The following is a 17,381-nucleotide window of genomic DNA, read 5'->3' as shown; positions in this document are numbered from 1 at the left end:
GACAACAAAGATACTACACTCCAAAACCTATCAAATGTAGCAAAAACCCTCCTACGAGGGAAGTTTATAGCAGTACAAGCCTACCTCAGGAAAAAAAAAACTCAAATAAACAACCTAACTTTACATCAAAAGCAGCCAGAGAGAGAATAGACAAGACCTAAAGTTAGTAGAAGGAAAGAAATGACAAAGATCAGAGCAGAAATCAATGAAATAGAAATGAAGAAAACCATAGAAATGATCAATGAAATGAAAAGCTAGTTCTTTGAAAAGATCAACAAAATTGATAAGCCTTTAGCCAGACTTATCAAGAAAAAAAGAGAGGGGACACAAATCAATAAAATTAGAAATGAAAAAGGAGAAGTAACATTGGACATCACAGAAATACAAAGGATCATGGGACTACTACATGAAGCTATAATCCAATAAAATGGAAAATGTAGATGAAATGGACAAATTCTTAGAAAAGTACAAACTTCTAAGACTAAACCAAGATGAAACAGAAAGATGAATGGACCAATCACAAGCACTGAGATTGAAACTGTGATTAAAAAACTTCCACCAAACAGAAGTCCAGGACCAGATGGCCTCACAGGAAAATTCTATAAAACATTTAAAGAGCTAACACGTATCCTTCTAAAACTACTGCAAAAATGTGCAGAGGAAGGAACAGTCCCAAACTCATTCTGTGAGGCCACAATCACCCTGATACCAAAACCAGACAAAGATAGAAAACGAAAAAAAAAATTACAGTCCAATTTTGATGATGAACATAGATACAAAAATCCTCAACAGAATAGCAAACAGAATCCAACAGTACATTAAAAGGATTGTACATCACAATCAAGTGGGTTTTATTCCAGGGATTCAAGGATTCTTCAATAACCAAAAAATCAATCAGTGTGATAAACCACATTAACAAACTGAGGAATAAAAAACATGATCCTCTCAATAGATGAAGAAAACACCTTTGACAATATCCAACACCCATTTCTGATAAAAACCCTTCAGAAAGTGTGCATAGAGGGAATCTACCTAAATATAATAAAGGCCATATATGACAAACCCACAGTGAACATCATTCTCAGTGGTGAAAAGCTGAAAGATTTCCCATCGAGATCAGGAAAAAGACAAGGATCTCTGCTCTCACCACTCCTATTCAACGAAGTTTTGGAAGGCCTATCCATGGTAATTAGAGAAGAAAAAGAAATAAAAGAATCCAAATTGGAAAGGAAGAAGTAAAACTATCACTATTTGCAGATGACATGGTACTATACCTGGAGAATCCTAAAGACTCTACCAGAAAACTGTTAGAGCTCATCCATGAATCTGGAAAAGTTAAAGGATACAAAATTAATCCACAGAAATCAACTGCATTTCTATATACTAAGACGAAAAATGAGAAAGAGAAATTAAGGAAGCAATCCCATTTACCATTGCATCAAAAAGAATAAAATACTTAGGAATAAACCTACTTAAAGCAACAAAAGACCTTTACTCTGAAAGCTGTAAGGTGCTGATGAAAGAAATCAAAGATGACACAAACAGATGGAATGACATACCATGCTCTTGGATTGGAGGAGTCAATATTATCAAAATAACTCTACTATTCAAGACAATCTACAGATTCAAGGAATCTCTATCAAATTACCAGGGACATTTTTTCACAGAACTTGAACAAAATACTGTAAAGTTTGGAGGCACAAAGAACCAAAATAGCCAAAACCATCCTGAAAATGAAAAATGGAGCTGGAGGAACAAGGCTCCCGGACATCAGAGTATACTACAAAGCAACAGTCATCAAAACCATATGGTACTGGCACAAACACAGAAACATAGACCAGTGGAACCAGATAGAAAGCCCAGAATTAAACCCATGCACCTATAGTCAGCTCATCTATGACAAAGAAGGCAAGAATGTGCAATGGAGAAAAGAGAGCCTGTTCAATAAGTGGTGCTGGGAAAACTGGACAGCCACATGGAAAAGAATGAAATGAGAACACTCCCTAACACCATACACAAAAATAAACTCAAAATGGATTGAAGACCTAGATATAAGCCAAGACACTATAAAACTCTTAGTGGAAAACATAGGCCAAACAATCTGTGACAAAACCACAGCAACATCTTCTCAGATCCCCCTCTTAGAGTAATGACAGTAAAAACAAAAATAAACAAATGGTAATTAATTAAACTTAAAAGTTTTTTCAAAAAAAGTAAACCGTAAATGAAATAAAAAGACAACCCAAAAAATGGGAGAAAATATTTGCAAATTAAGTGACTGACAAGGGATTCATCTCCAAAATTTATAAACATCTTCTTCAGCTCCATACCAAAAATCAAACAACCCCATCAAAAAATGGGCAGAAGTGGTAAACAAGCAGTTGTCCAAAGAAGACATACAGATGGCCTAAAAACACATGAACAGATATTCAACATCACTAATTATTAGAGAAATGCAAATCAAAACAACTATGAGGTACTATCTTTCACTGACCAGAATGGCCATTATCAAAAAGTCTATAAACTATAAGTGTTGGAGAGCATGTGGAGCAAAAACTACACTATTACACTGTTTGTGGGATTGTAAATTGGTGCAACCACTGTAGAAAACAGTATGTAGATTCCTTCTGAAACTAAAAATAGAGTTACAATCTGATCCAGCATTCCCAGTCCTGGGCATCTCTCCAGAGAAAACCACGACTTGAAAAGACACATTTACTCCAATGTTCATTGCAGCACTATATACACTATCCAAGACATGGAAACAACCCAAATGTCCATTGACAGAGGAGTTAATCAAGAAGATGTTGTACATATACACAATGGAATATTACTCAGTCATTAAAAGGAAAGAAATAATGGCATTTTCAGCAACATGGATGCACCTAGAAATTATCATGCTAACTGAAGTCAATAAAAGAGACACCAAAGTCAAGTGCTATCACTTACATGTGGAATATGAATAAAGGACACAATGAACTTCTTTGTGGGACAGATACTGACTTTGAAAAACTTATGTTTTCCAAATGAGACAGGTTGGGCTCAGGGGGGATGCACTGAGCATTTCGGTTGGAAATGCTATAAAATTTGGTTGTGATGATTGTTGTACAACTATAAATGCAATAAAATTCATTGAGTAATTTTAAAAACTGAAAAAATAAAATGTTTTAAAAAAGCAAAAGCCTATAATATGCTGTCTACAAGAGACTCACCTTAGAGAAAAAGACACATGTGGATTCAGAGTGAGGGGACAGGAAAAGATATTTCATGCCAATGGACCAGACAGGAAAGGAGGAGTTTCAATTCTCCTATCACCCAATGTAGACTTTAAAAAATGAAGACCATGAAGAAAGACAAAGGACACTATTTAATGATAAAAGGATCTGTTCAAGAAGAGGATATTATAATTGTCATCCCATACATGCCTAATATTAGAGCACTGGGATACATACAACAAATGCTAACACACATAAAAACAGAAAGTGATGGGAATACAATAATAGTAGGAGAATTTAACACCCCACTCACATCAATGGACAGATCCTCTAGAGAGAAAACCAATAAAGCCACAGAGATCCTAAAGGAAACAATAGAAAAGTTAGACTTAATTGACATTTTCAGGACATTACATCCAAAAAAATAAGAATATACATTCTTCTCAAGTGCACATGGAACATTCTCAAGGATCAACCACATATTGGGGCACAAAACTAACCTCAACAGATTCAAGAAATTACTTCAAGTATCTTCTCTGGCCACAATGGCATGAAAGTAGAAATCAACCACAGGAGAAGAAATGAGAAAAAGCACATTACATAGAGACCAAACAATATGCTCCTAAAAAACCCATGGGTCAATGAGGAAATCAAGAAGGAAATTGAAAAATACCTGGAGGCAAATAATAATGAAGACACAGCCTTTCAAAAATCTATTGGATGGTGCAAAAGCAGTGCTCAGGGAAGTTAATAGCAATACAGGCATTCAAAAAAAGAGAAAAATCTCAAATTGACAACTTAACCCACCACCTAAATGAATTAGAAAAAGAAACACAAAGAAAACCTAAAGTCGGTAAAAGAAAGGAAATCATAACTATCAAAGCAGAAATCAATAAAATAATGAATCAAAAACAATAGAAAAATCAATACAATAAAAGTTGGTTCTTTGAAAGGGTAAACAAAATTGACAAACCTCTGGCCAGAATAACCAAGCGGAGGATAGACAGAACCCAAATAAACAAAATGAGAAATGAATGAGAACAAATTACAATGGACAGTGCAGAACTAAAAGAAAAAAAAAAGTAAGAGTATACTATGAAACATTTCAAGCCAACAAATTTGACAACCTAGAAGAGACCTGCAGTCCACCAAATGTGAATCAAGAATAGGTTAACTAAGCATATTAGTCATTAGAAATGACACTGAGTCTGTCGTAAAACCAATCCCTACAAACAAAAGCCCATGACCATATGGCTTCACAGGAGAATTCTACCAGACATACAAAGAAGAACTTATACCCATCTTCCTTAAACTTTTCAAAAGGTTGAAGAAGAAGGAACACTCCAAAGACATTCTATGATGCCACCATCACCCTAATACCAAACCAGACAAAGAAACCACCAAAAAGGAAAACTATAGGCCAATATCTTTGATGAATGTAGACACAAATATTCTCAACAAAATTGTAGCCAACCAAATAAAACAACATATCAAAAAGATCATATACCACGACCAAGTGGGATTCATCCCAGGTTCACGAGGATGGTTCAACATATGCAAATCAATCAATGTCATAAACCACATTAACAAGAGAAAAGTCAAAAACCATATGATCATCTCAATAGATGCAGAAAAAGCATTTGAAAAAGTCCAACATCCATTCATGATAAAAACTCTTACCAAAGTGGTTATAGAGGGAACATTCCTTAACATAATCAAAGCCATTGATGACACACCCACAGCAAATATAATACTCAAAGAGGAAAAGCTGAAAGCCTTCCCACTAAAATCTGGAATGAAATAAGCATGCCCACACTCACCACTGTTATTCAACATAGCACTGGAAGTCTTAGACATAGAAGTCAGATTTAAAAAAAAGAAATAAAATGTATCCAAATTGGAAGAGAAGAGATAAAATTGTCACTGTATTCAGATGACATGATACTATATATAGAAAACCTTAAGTACTTCACACAAAAACTGCATGACCTGATCAACAAATTCAGCAAAGTAGTGGGATACAAGATTAACATTCAGAAATTGGTTGCATTTCTGTATATTAACAATGAAATATTAGAAAAGGAATACAAAAATACAATAACTTTTAAAATCACACCCCCAAAATTCAACTACCTGAGAATAAACCTGAACAAGGAAGTGAAAGACTTATATGCTGAGAACTATAAAACATTCATCATGGACATTAAAGAGGATTCAAGGAAATGGAAAGATACTCCATGCTCCTAGGTTGGAAAAACTAATGTTGTAAAAATGGCCATATTACCTGAAGCAATCTACCGATTCAAGGCAATCCCTATCAAACTACCCATGACATTTTTAACAGAACTAGAACAAACAACCCCCAAATTTATATGGAACAGTAAAAGACCCAGAATTGCCAAAGCAATTCTGAGGAAGAAAAACCAAGCAGGAGGAATAACTCTTCCAGACTTCAGGCAACATTAATGAGCCACAGTAATGAAGACAATGTGGTACTGGTACCAAAGCAGACTTACAGACCAATGTAGCAGAACAGAGAACTCAGAAGTAAACCCAGACACCTATGGTCAATTAATCTTTGACAAAAGATTCAAGAATGCAAAATGGGAAAAAGACTGTTTTCAGCAAGTGGTGCTGGGAAAACTGGACAACCACGTGTAAATCAGTGAACCTGGAACATGCCCACACACCATGCACAAAAATAAATTCAAAATGGCTCAAAGTCTTAGATGTAAGACAAGACACCATCAAACTCATGGAAGAGAACATAGGCAAAACAATCTCTGATATCAACATTACAAATGTCTTCTCAGGTCAGTCTCCCAAGGCAACAGAAATAAAAGCAAAAATAACTCAATGGTAACCAATCAAACAAAGTTTTGCACAGCAAATGAAAGCATTAAAAAACTAAAATTAAAAAGACAACCTAAGGAATGTGAGAAAATAATTTCAAACAATTCAGTTTACAAGGGCTTAATCTCTGAAATATGCAAACAACTTATACAACTCAAGAGAAAAAAAAAACAATCCAATGGAGTAATGGGCAAAAGACATGAATATACATTTCCCCAAAGAAGATATACAAATGACTCAGAAGCACATTAAAAAATACTCAACATCACTGATTAATAGAGAAATGGACATCAAAACTACTATGAGATAACAACTCACACCACTTAGAATGGCCATCATTAACAAGGCAACAAATAAGAAAAGCTGGAGCAGGTGTGCAGAAAAGGGATCCCTTCTACACTGTTGGTTGCAATGTAAATTGGTACAACCACTGTGGAAAACAGTATGGATGTTCCTTATAAATTTAAATATAGAACTACCATATGACCAAGGAAAATAATAATTCAACAATTCAAATGCCCATTTTTGGGCATCTATTCAGACAAAACTTTCCTTGAAAAAGACACACACACATGTATGATCATTGAGCACTATTCACAATAGCCACAACATGGAAACAACCTAAATGTCCATTGACTGATGAATGGATTAAGAAGATGGGTATATATATGCAATGGAATACTATTCAGCCATAAATAAGAACAAAATAATGCCATTTGCAGCAACATGGATGGAATTAGAGATTCAGACAAAGTGAGGTAAGTCAGAATGAGAATGACAGATACTTTATGATATCACCTCTATCTGGAATATAATATACAGCACAAATGAAATTTTCCTCAAAAAAGAAAATCATGGACTTGGAGAACAGACTTTTGGTTGCCAAGGGGGAGGGCTAAGGAGTGTGTTGGACTGGGAATCTGGGTTTAATAGATGTAAACTATTGCCCTTGAATGATAAGCAATGAGATCCTGCTGTATAGTACAGGGAACTATATCTAGTCATTTATGAGGGAGCATGATAATGTGAGAAAAAAAGAAGGTACATATATGTGTGTGTGAGACTAGGTCACTTTGCTGTACAGTAGAAAATTGACAGAACACTTTAAACAACTACAATGGAAAAAATAAAAATCATTAGAAAAAATCATAGAGAAAATAAAAATCTCAAAAAATAAAAATAAAATTTAATAATGAATGTGTTCATTCAACAAATGATCACCTAAAAATTAAAAATTTTAAGTAGATTCATTTATGGATATTTTATGTGCTCAGTGTATTCATATGCATAGCAGTAGAAATGCAAACAGTAGTAGAGTAAATTCTCATGGAAAATTAAAGCTATAAAATAGATATAAAAACAAATGGATTTAGGAAGAGGAGGGAGAGGGGTGGATTGGGAGCTTGGGGTTAATAGATGCACACTATTGCCTTTGGAATGGATTAGCAATGAGATCATGCTGTGTGTAGCCCTGGAAACTATGTCTGGTTACTTAAGATGGAGCATGATCATGTGAGAGAATAGAATGTGTACATGTATGTATAACTGGGTCACCATGTTGTATAGCAGAAAATAAATTGTATTGGGAAAAGAACAATTAAAAATAAATAAATAAACCTGAAATTTTCTAAATAAAAACCATTTTAGAAAGATAAAAAATGAATACTGGAAGGCTGAAGTACTTTGACTTTATCTTTTGTTTTTATGTTTGTTTTATTTGATTTCCATCATGAAGCAGAATTCATTTTAAAAGCAGCAAATATGACAGGAATCTCCCCAGGGGAAAATAATCCCTCTTCACATACCTGGCTATGACCTTTCAGGGGAAAACATGTATCTGGTAGGAAGGGCCAGGAAGGAGGTCTCCCCACATCTCCTTTTGGGCTCCATGCACAGGCAGCTCCCTGAGGTTCTTCCAAAGGACAGTGTTGCCTCACAGTCGGCCCTGAGAACCATCTGCCTGAGAATCACCTGGCCCCAGGTCTCATGAATGTGCATCACTACATGTGGAGCTGGGATCTGAATATTTAATAAGCTCCCTAGGCTATTCTATAGAACATCCAAGTTTAGGGACCACTGCCCTAGGGCATCTTTCCTGGAGGCAGGAAGAGGAAAAGTGAGCAATTAACACAAGTGTAATGCATGTCTCTTACCAAGTGCTTGGTGCCCTGTCCCCTTGGGTCCTCTCCCTGGTGGGTATAGCCTAGTCTTCACCTCTCCATTTCTGAAGGGGGTGAACTACTGATGATTAAGCTCCAGGCTCATGACTTTCTCTTTGATGCTGGTGAAAATTTCAGGAATACAGAAGTTGTGGCTACATCTGGTCTCAGGGTATCATATAGAAAAGGTGAGAAGCCAGTCCATACTCCTGTCATCCAGATTAGTTGAGCATAAATTTCCGAGCAGATCAATATATCTTTCAGCAGGAGCAGGGGTGGTGGTGGTGGAGTACATGTGTGTATACACCAGAGCCACAGCAACACAGGATCCAAGCCATATCTACAACCTACACCACAGCTCATGGCCACTTCTTATTACTAGTTCCTAAAGATGTCTAGAGAAGACATCCTTGGTTCTCTCTGACCTTTCTTGATAACAGCTTTTTTCTTCTCAGATTTTGCATATCGATGAGGTAATGAGGAGTTGGTTTCTGTGCATGTGTGTTTGTATGTGTGTGTGTATATATAATTTTAGTTAGAGTATAGTTTATTTACATTTTTTCATTTTAGGCTGTACAGCAAAATTACCCAGTCATAATACACACACACACACACACACACACACACACACACACACACACACACACACACACACATTCTTTTTCTCATATTATCTTCCATCATGTTTTATCCTACGAGATTGGTTATAGATGTTGTTGAATCAGGAGAGGTAGCAGAATGATGAACATGAGTACTAGTAAAAATGTATATAACTGGCAGTAATATTGTTAGTTTTCCACACAGTGATATTGCAAGCCTGAGCTCCAGGACACTTGGATTCCAAGCAATAGGTATGCTTCTTTTTCCTTTGACCTTTATATATAATGGATAATTTGAGTATTTATTTTTGATCCACTTTGCTTTGACAATGGGTTGTTGAAACTTCCTCCTAATACAGCTTGTTAATGGGCTTTAGATTTCAGAAGTTCAATATTTTACTACTTGAAGGTCAAGACTTATGTTTGTTTGTAAATGTACAGACACAAACTGTAAATTATATAGAATCAATTTTATATCCCTCTCATAAATCATTTTTGTGTTAAACAATTATACATAGCTGGAAATGATGATTAAGAGGTTGACTATCTCCTAAATGGAGAAAATATTCCACTGAGCCAGGTACTCTTCTGTATACAACTGTCTTGTCTGACAGTAAGATCTCTCAATTCACAAGATGATTCCATCTACTTTAAAGGATTTTTGTAGGGTTTTGGCAATGCAGACAGACCTTAGCATATTCAGCAGTAGAAAAGCATCCTTTTATCTGCTGCTGGAAATCATAATGTGATGGTTTCTGCTTCTCTTGCTCTCCATTCATGCCAGCAGACAGGAGAGGAGCATGAGGAGGGAGAACCAGAGCAGCATATCCGAGTTCCTCCTCCTGGGGCTCCCCATCCAGACAGAGCAGCAGGGCATCTTCTTTGCCCTGTTCCTGGGCATGTACCTGACCACAGTGCTGGGGAACCTGCTCATCATCCTGCTCATCAGACTGGACCCTCGCCTCCACACCCCCATGTACTTCTTCCTCAGCCACCTGGCCTTCTCTGACATTTCCTTTTCATCTGTCACTGTCCCTAAGATGCTGATGAACATGCAGACTCAGGATCAATCCATCTCCTATGCAGGGTGCATAGCACAGATGTATTTTTTCATATTTTTTACTGTTCTGGATGATTTCCTTCTGACCTCAATGGCCTATGACAGGTACGTGGCCATCTGTCACCCTCTCCATTACACCACCATCATGAGAGAGGGACTGTGTACCTTACTGGTAACTGTATCTTGGATTCTCTCCAGTGCCAATGCTCTGTGTCACACCCTCCTCCTGACACAGCTGTCTTTTTGTGCTGACAACACCATCCCCCACTTCTTCTGTGACTTTGGTGCCCTGCTCAAGCTCTCCTGCTCAGACACATCTCTCAATGAGCTGGTCATTTTCACAGTAGGACTGGCAGTCATCACCCTCCCACTCATATGCATCTTGGTCTCTTATGGCCACATCGGAGCCACCATCCTCAAGGTTCCATCCACCAAGGGCATCTGCAAAGCCTTGTCCACATGTGGCTCCCACCTGTCTGTGGTTTCTCTGTATTATGGGACAATTATTGGGCTGTATTTTGTCCCCTCATCCAGTGCCTCCAGTCCCAAGGACACAATTTCCTCTGTGATGTACACAGTGGTCACCCCATTGCTGAACCCCTTCATTTACAGTCTGAGGAACAGGGACATGAAGGGGGCCCTGGAGAAACTCTTCCACAAGGCAGCAGTCTTGTCTCAGTGATGTTTGGTCATCTTTATAACAGACACACATAGTCACATAACTTCATATCCTTCAAGTCTAATCTTGAGTCTATCCTGTAATGAATACTCAGTAAATATTTGGTAACTTGAATTGCAGTTAGTTATTCTGTATCTTCCTAGCAACTCATTAGTATAAATTGTGAATTTTCAATTGATATGGATTATTGCTTATTTACAATATTAAGCAATTACATGGCTAAGAGATCTTAAGTCAGTTCTTTTATTTACCAGGAATTTATTGTTCTCCACATATCTTTATTGAGGTTAAATTGATATGTAAATTGTGTATATAGTTAAAGTGTTCAGATTGATATTTTGATGTGTATACATTGTGAAATAACCACCACAATCAAGTTATTTTCTATACTCATCATCTCCACACACTTAACACTTTAATTTATTTGTGTGTGCAGTGAGAGGACTTATGATCCACTTCACTAGTAATTACTGTGTATACAATACAGTCTGGTTTGCTCTAGTCATTATGCTGTACATTCTAGCTCAGGAGAACTTATTCCTCTTGCACAAATGGAACTTTGTCCATAATGTTGGTGACAGAATCAAACTCTAAACAAGACAGATACTGCATGATATAATTTTATGTGGATACTAAAAATGTCAAATTGATAGAGCAGAGGATAGGATTGTGGTGGCTAGGGCCTGGGGAGGAGGACATGAAGGTCCTTATGATTTGGTGGAAGATCCAGGCTGACCAGGCTCCCATGGCATAGAAAGGTGACAGAGCTGGGACTTGGTAAAGTATGGCCTTTCCTTTCCTTGCTTAACATTCAGCATTCTTTGCAAATTTTGGATTGTAGGTGGTGATGATGGTAGGTCAGGAGAAGAAACTGTAGAGCAGCCTTCATTGCTCCAGGAAACAATCCACAGTTATGAGTTCAGTTCCTCCACTTAGGGACTCAAGGATTCTTCTGGATTTTAGAAATAATGATCACTCTAAGACACTGCTGTTCCCTATACTCAGCAGTTCACTCTCAGATTAGTTTTTTTCTGAAGAGTCTGATGGCATTAGTGTGTTTGAAAAATATTCCAACTCATTCCAGACTGGGAACGAGAGGACAAAGAAAGCACATGTGTTCTGGAGTCTTCCACTGCCCCCAGTGAATTTGGTGTTTGTCTCATTCAATGTCTTCATTATGAATCTCCATGAAAATCATTTCTACTCACATTTTATACCAGTTTTATGTTATGAGACTAAGTTATAATCTCTTTTCTTCTACACCCAGTGATGGATGACATAGTTCTTCTTCAGACTGTACTTAGTTAAAGATGAATATGATAAAAACTGCTTCTGAGGCTCAACACCATATAGCTGTCAGAGAATAATATTCAGGAGAACAGATCTCAATTGTAGGCTGTACTGCCAGAGTGTGTGGCCTGGGGCAATTCCCTCCATTCCTCTCAATATCCATTTCATCTTCTGTGGAAATTGAAAACATTGCAAAACATTTAAACTATGTTTGATTTGAAACAAATGCAATATGAAATTTAGCTTAACATGATCACAGGCCAAGCATAATGAACATTAGCTTTCCCTCAACAAAGGTGATGTATCAGTATCACCTTTGTCCCATGTATATGTACATATTTATATCTCTGCATCCAACCCTTTATTGGAAGAAATTTTTTTTATTTCTTTTGCTTAATTACCTAGAAGTGGAATTGCTGGGTCAAGTGTATATTAAATTATATGAGAAACTGGCCAATACATTCTCATCAAGTTTCAACATTATGCATTACGGCTGACCATATGTGAGTGAGAGTTCCATTTGCTAATAACATCCTCACTGCCTCTGGTATTGCCAGTCATCTGATATCAGACATTATGGTGGGTTTGCTGTGGCGTCTCACTGTTGTTTTCATTTCCATTTATCTAATGACTAATGATGTTGAATGTCTCTATACAGACTGATCTGCTATCTTCTTTAGCGAAATATGTTTTCAAATCTTTTACCTCTAGTTTTAAAAAAGAATTGGCTTGCTTGTCTTTTATATGTGTTCTGGATTCACATCTTTATGAGAAATATGTTGTATAAATATTTTCTCCCAGTCTGAAGCTAGTTTTTTATTCTATTAAGAGTTTCTTTTGAAGATTAGGTTCATCTTATTTTTTAAAGTCCAAATTATTTTTTTTCTATGTCATGACTTTTGTGTCCTATTCAGTAAATTTTGATAGCCCATATTTTCCAATTTTGTGTCCAATGTTCTCTTCAATGTAGTTTTCTCATTACAGTTCTTATCCATCTGACACATTTCTAGTTATATGTTTTTCATGTGGTGCAACACACGACTGTTCATTTAAGACATATTGATATTGAATTATGCTGGCCCTGTTTATTGAAACAATATCCTTTCCACATTCAAATGTCTTGGTGCATTTGTAAAATATTATTTGACCTTATATATATTGTTCTATTTCAAACTTATTCACTCTATTCAAATTATTAATCAATATATATTCCTATCCTCATGCAATTATTATTTCCATTGCTATGCATTAAGAAACACTTTTGAAATTAGATCAAGTAACTCTGGCGGTTTGTTTCTCATTTCTAAGTTATTTTGTCTATTATGATTCCCTTTCACTTCAATATAAAATTAAGAATTAACTTCTAAAGTAGTCTCTGTTATTTTGATTTTGATTACCTTGAGTCTGTAGGTTAATTGAGGGGTGAAGCTCCTCTATAATTTCATTGAGTTTTCCAATTTATGTGCAAAATATATCTCTTTTATTTATGTCCTCTTTAATTTCACCAATGAATGTTTTGTAGTTTTTAACAATGTGTATTGCACACAATTTGATAAATTCATCCATGTGTATTTTTTGTTTTTTCTACTTCTATAATGGTATGTATAAATTCTCCATTTGCAATGCTACTGCTGGGACAGAGACATACCATGAATTTTTTGGTTTAATTCATTAACTTTGTTTCATGCTACCTTGTTAAACACATGTAATTCAAATAGATCTAGAGGGAGTTTTTTTGTTTGTTTGTTTATTTGCTTTATTTCACTATTTTTCTAACTTTGCTTAGATTTATTTGGTTTGTATCAGTCATTTTTTTTTATTTTATGGCCTCACAAATGTCATGTGGAGATTCCTTAGCTATGGGTCAAATCAGAGCCATAGGTTCATGTCTATACCACAGCCAAACAGCAAAGGATCCGAGTTGCATATGCAACCAATACCACAGCTTAGGGCAATGTGGGATTCTTACACATTGAGCAAGGCCAGGCATCAATCCCAAGTCCTCATGGATTCCTTCCAGATAAGCCACAATGGGAACTATCAGTATTATTCATTTTCTCTATTATTATCTCTATTATCTTCTTAGGTAAATATCTTTTTTTTTGAACCTAAGCTTTTCTCATCAGTCTTCTCAAATTTTGATATTGTCTGAGTGAGTGTGTGTGTGTCCCCTATGCTAAATACAATAAGTTTACAAATTTTTACATAAATATAAGACTCAACAGCATCAAACTAGCATTTGGACTGACATTTAAGGGTGTGCTGATGGTCCCCTTCTAGTCTGTCTGGAATGTGAAGATGGGAATCAAATTTTTTTGTTGTTGCTGAAGTCTATTTATTTATTTGTTTTTAATTTGTATAATGATTTTCATTTTTTTTCCACTATAACTGTTTTACAGTGTTCTGTCAATTTTCTACTGTACAACATGGTGACCCAGTTACACATACATGTATACATATCTTTTTCTCACATTATCATGCTCCATCACAAGTGACTAGACATGTTCATTGCAGCACTAGTCAAAATAGCCAAGACATCAGTAGCATTTCTGTATACCAGCAATAAAATTTTAGAAAAGGAATACAAAAATACAATACCTTTTAAAATTGCACCTCACAAAATCAAATACCTAAGAATACACCTGACCAAAGAGGTAAAGGATCTATATGCCAAGAACTATAAAACTTGAATCAAAGAAGGTGTAAAGAAATGGAAAGAGGACTTCCCGTGGTGGCACAGTGGTTAACAAATCTGACTAGGAACCATGAGGTTGCAGGTTCGGTCCCTGCCCTTGCTCGGTGGGTTAATGATCCAGCATTGCCGTGAGCTGTGGTATAGGTTGCAGACGTGGCTCAGATCCCGCATTGCTGTGGCTCTGGCATAGGCTGGCAGCTACAGCTCTGATTCGACCCCTAGCCTGGGAACCTCCATATGCTGTGGGAGCGGCCCAAGAAATAGCAAAAAGACAAAAAAAAAAAAAAAAAAGAAAGAAATGGAAAGATATTCCGTGTTCATGGATTGGAAAAATCAATATTGTAAAAATGGCCATATTACTCAAAGCAATCTACAGATTCAATGCAATCCCTATCAAATTACCCAGGACATTTTTCACAGAACTAGAACAAACAATCCAAAATTTTATATGGAAACACAAAAGACCCAGAATCACAAAAGCAATCCTGAGAAACAAAAACCAAGCAGGAGGCATAATTCTCCCAGACTTCAAGAAATACTACAAAGCCACAGTCATCAAAACAGTGTGGTACTGGGATCAAAACAGACAGACAGACCAATGGAACAGAAGAGAGAACCAGGAAATAAACCCTGACACCTATGGTCAATTAATCTTTGACAAAGGAGGCAGGAACATAAAGTGGGAAAAAGAAAGTCTATCCAGCAAGCATTGCTGGGAAACCTGGACAGCTGCACGCAAAGCAACGAAACTAGAACACACCCTCACATCATGCACAAAAATAAACTCCAAATGGCTGACAGACTTAAATATACGACAGGACACCATCAAACTCCTAGAAGAAAACATAGGCAAAACACTCGGACATCAACATCATGAATATTTTCTCAGGTCAGTCTCCCAAGGCAATGGAAATTAGAGCAACAATAAACCCATGGGACCTCATCAAACTGACAAACTTTTGCACAGCAAAGGAAACCCAAAAGAAAACAAAAAGACAACTTTCAGAATGGGAGAAAATAGTTTCAAACAATGCAAAGGACAAGGGCTTAATCTCTAGAATGTACAAGCAACTTATACAACCCAACAGCAAAAAAGCCAATCAATCAATGGAAAAATGGGCAAAAGACCTGAATAGACTGTTCTCCAAGGAAGATACACAGATGGCCAACAAACACATGAAAAAATGCTCAACATCGCTGATTATAAGAAAAATACAAATCAAAACTACCATGAGATATCACCTCACACCAGTCAGAAAGGCCATCATTCATAAGTCCACAAATAACAAGTGCTGGAGGGGGTGTGGAGAAAAGGGAACCCTCCTGCACTGCTGGTGGGAGTAAGCTGGTACAGCCACTATGGAGAACACTTTGGAGATACCTTAGAAATCTATACATAGAAATTCCATATGACCCCACAATCCAACTCTTGGGCATATATATTCAGACAAAACTCCCCTTAAAAGAGACACATGCACCCGCATGTTCATTGCAGCACTATTCACAATAGCCAGGACATGGAAACAACCCAAATATCCATCGACAGATGATTGGATTTGGTAGAGGTGGTATATATACACAATGGAATACTACTCAGCCATAAAAAAGAATGACATAATGCCATTTGCAGCAACATGGATGGAGCTAGAGACTCTCCTCCTGAGTGAAATGAGCCAGAACGACAAAGACAAATACCATATGATATCACTTATAACTGGACTCTAATATCCAGCACAAATGCATGTCTCCACAGAAAAGAAAATTATGGACGTGGAAAACAGACTTGTGGCTGCCCGATGGGAGAGGGAGGGAGTGGGAGGGATCAGGAGCTTGGGCTTATCAGACATAACTTAGAATAGATTTACAAGGAGATCCTGCTGAGTAGCATTGAGAACTTTGTCTAGATACTCATGTTGCAACAGAACAAAGGGTGGGGAAAAAAATGTAAATGTAATATATACATGTAAGGATAACTTGATCCCCTTGCTGTACAGTGAGGAAATAAAAAAAAAATCCAAGACATGAAAACAACCCAAATGTCCCTGGAGAGATTATTTAATTAGGAAGATAGTGGTATATATACACAATGGAATACTACTCAGCCATAAAAAAGACAAAATAATGCTTTTGCAGCAACATGGGTGGAAATAGAGACTCTCATACTGAGTGAAGTCTGAAAGAGAAAGACAAATACCGTATGATATCACTTATATCTGGAATCTAATATCCAGCACAAATGAACCTTTCTGCAGAAACAAAAATCACGGACTTGGTGAATAGACTTGTGGTTGCCAAGGGGGATGAGGAGGGATTGGAATGGATTGGGAGCCTGGGGTTAATAGACGAAAACTATTGTATTGGAATGGATTAGCAATGAGATCCTGCTGTGTAGCACTGGGAACTATGTTTTTTTTTTTTTTTTACATTTCAGAGCATTGCACAATTTACCTTTTCTGACCTGCAAACAGATACCTTAAACAGAAGTTTTTTTTTTTTTTTAATTATCAAACTAGGTACATCCAAAAATGCAATAATTACACATGACAAATAATTCACAAAGTGTAATTTACCAGGACATATCCTAAGAATTTAGGAACAGTCTGTCAGTCAGGAGAAATCTGACCAAATTTAGCTATCAACTATTTACACGTTCAAAAACAAACCTATCTAAACTCCCAAACCAGAAGTTTGAAAGTTTTTAAGTCTCCATTGAACAAGAGAGTGATAATTCAAACCTAGCCAACCTTGACAGTCTTAATTACCCTATACTGGGCTATTTCCCCAGTCTGGAACCCTACAGCAAGCATCTGTTTGTCAAACTACTAAGTATC

At 36.7% G+C, this 17,381-nt stretch overlaps 1 protein-coding gene across 1 annotated transcript; it reads left to right on the top strand.

Moving 5' to 3' along the window:
• Positions 1-1,257: 1,257 nt before the first annotated feature.
• Positions 1,258-10,568, top strand: LOC100152864 (olfactory receptor 1J4). The gene is made up of 2 exons (XM_085019464.1): positions 1,258-1,265; positions 9,626-10,568. Exons 1-2 carry the CDS (start codon positions 1,258-1,260, stop codon positions 10,566-10,568), a joined length of 951 nt encoding a protein of 316 aa, XP_084875590.1.
• The last annotated feature ends 6,813 nt before the right edge of the window (positions 10,569-17,381 follow it).

Source organism: Sus scrofa, chromosome 1 (assembly GCF_054392235.1).
Source record: "Sus scrofa isolate SSC_HxYL_T2T_F1_AM1 chromosome 1, Sscrofa_HxYL_maternal_Yorkshire_Landrace_v2.0, whole genome shotgun sequence".
Taxonomy (NCBI): Eukaryota; Metazoa; Chordata; class Mammalia; order Artiodactyla; family Suidae; genus Sus; species Sus scrofa.
This window is presented reverse-complemented; position numbering and strand designations above follow the sequence as displayed.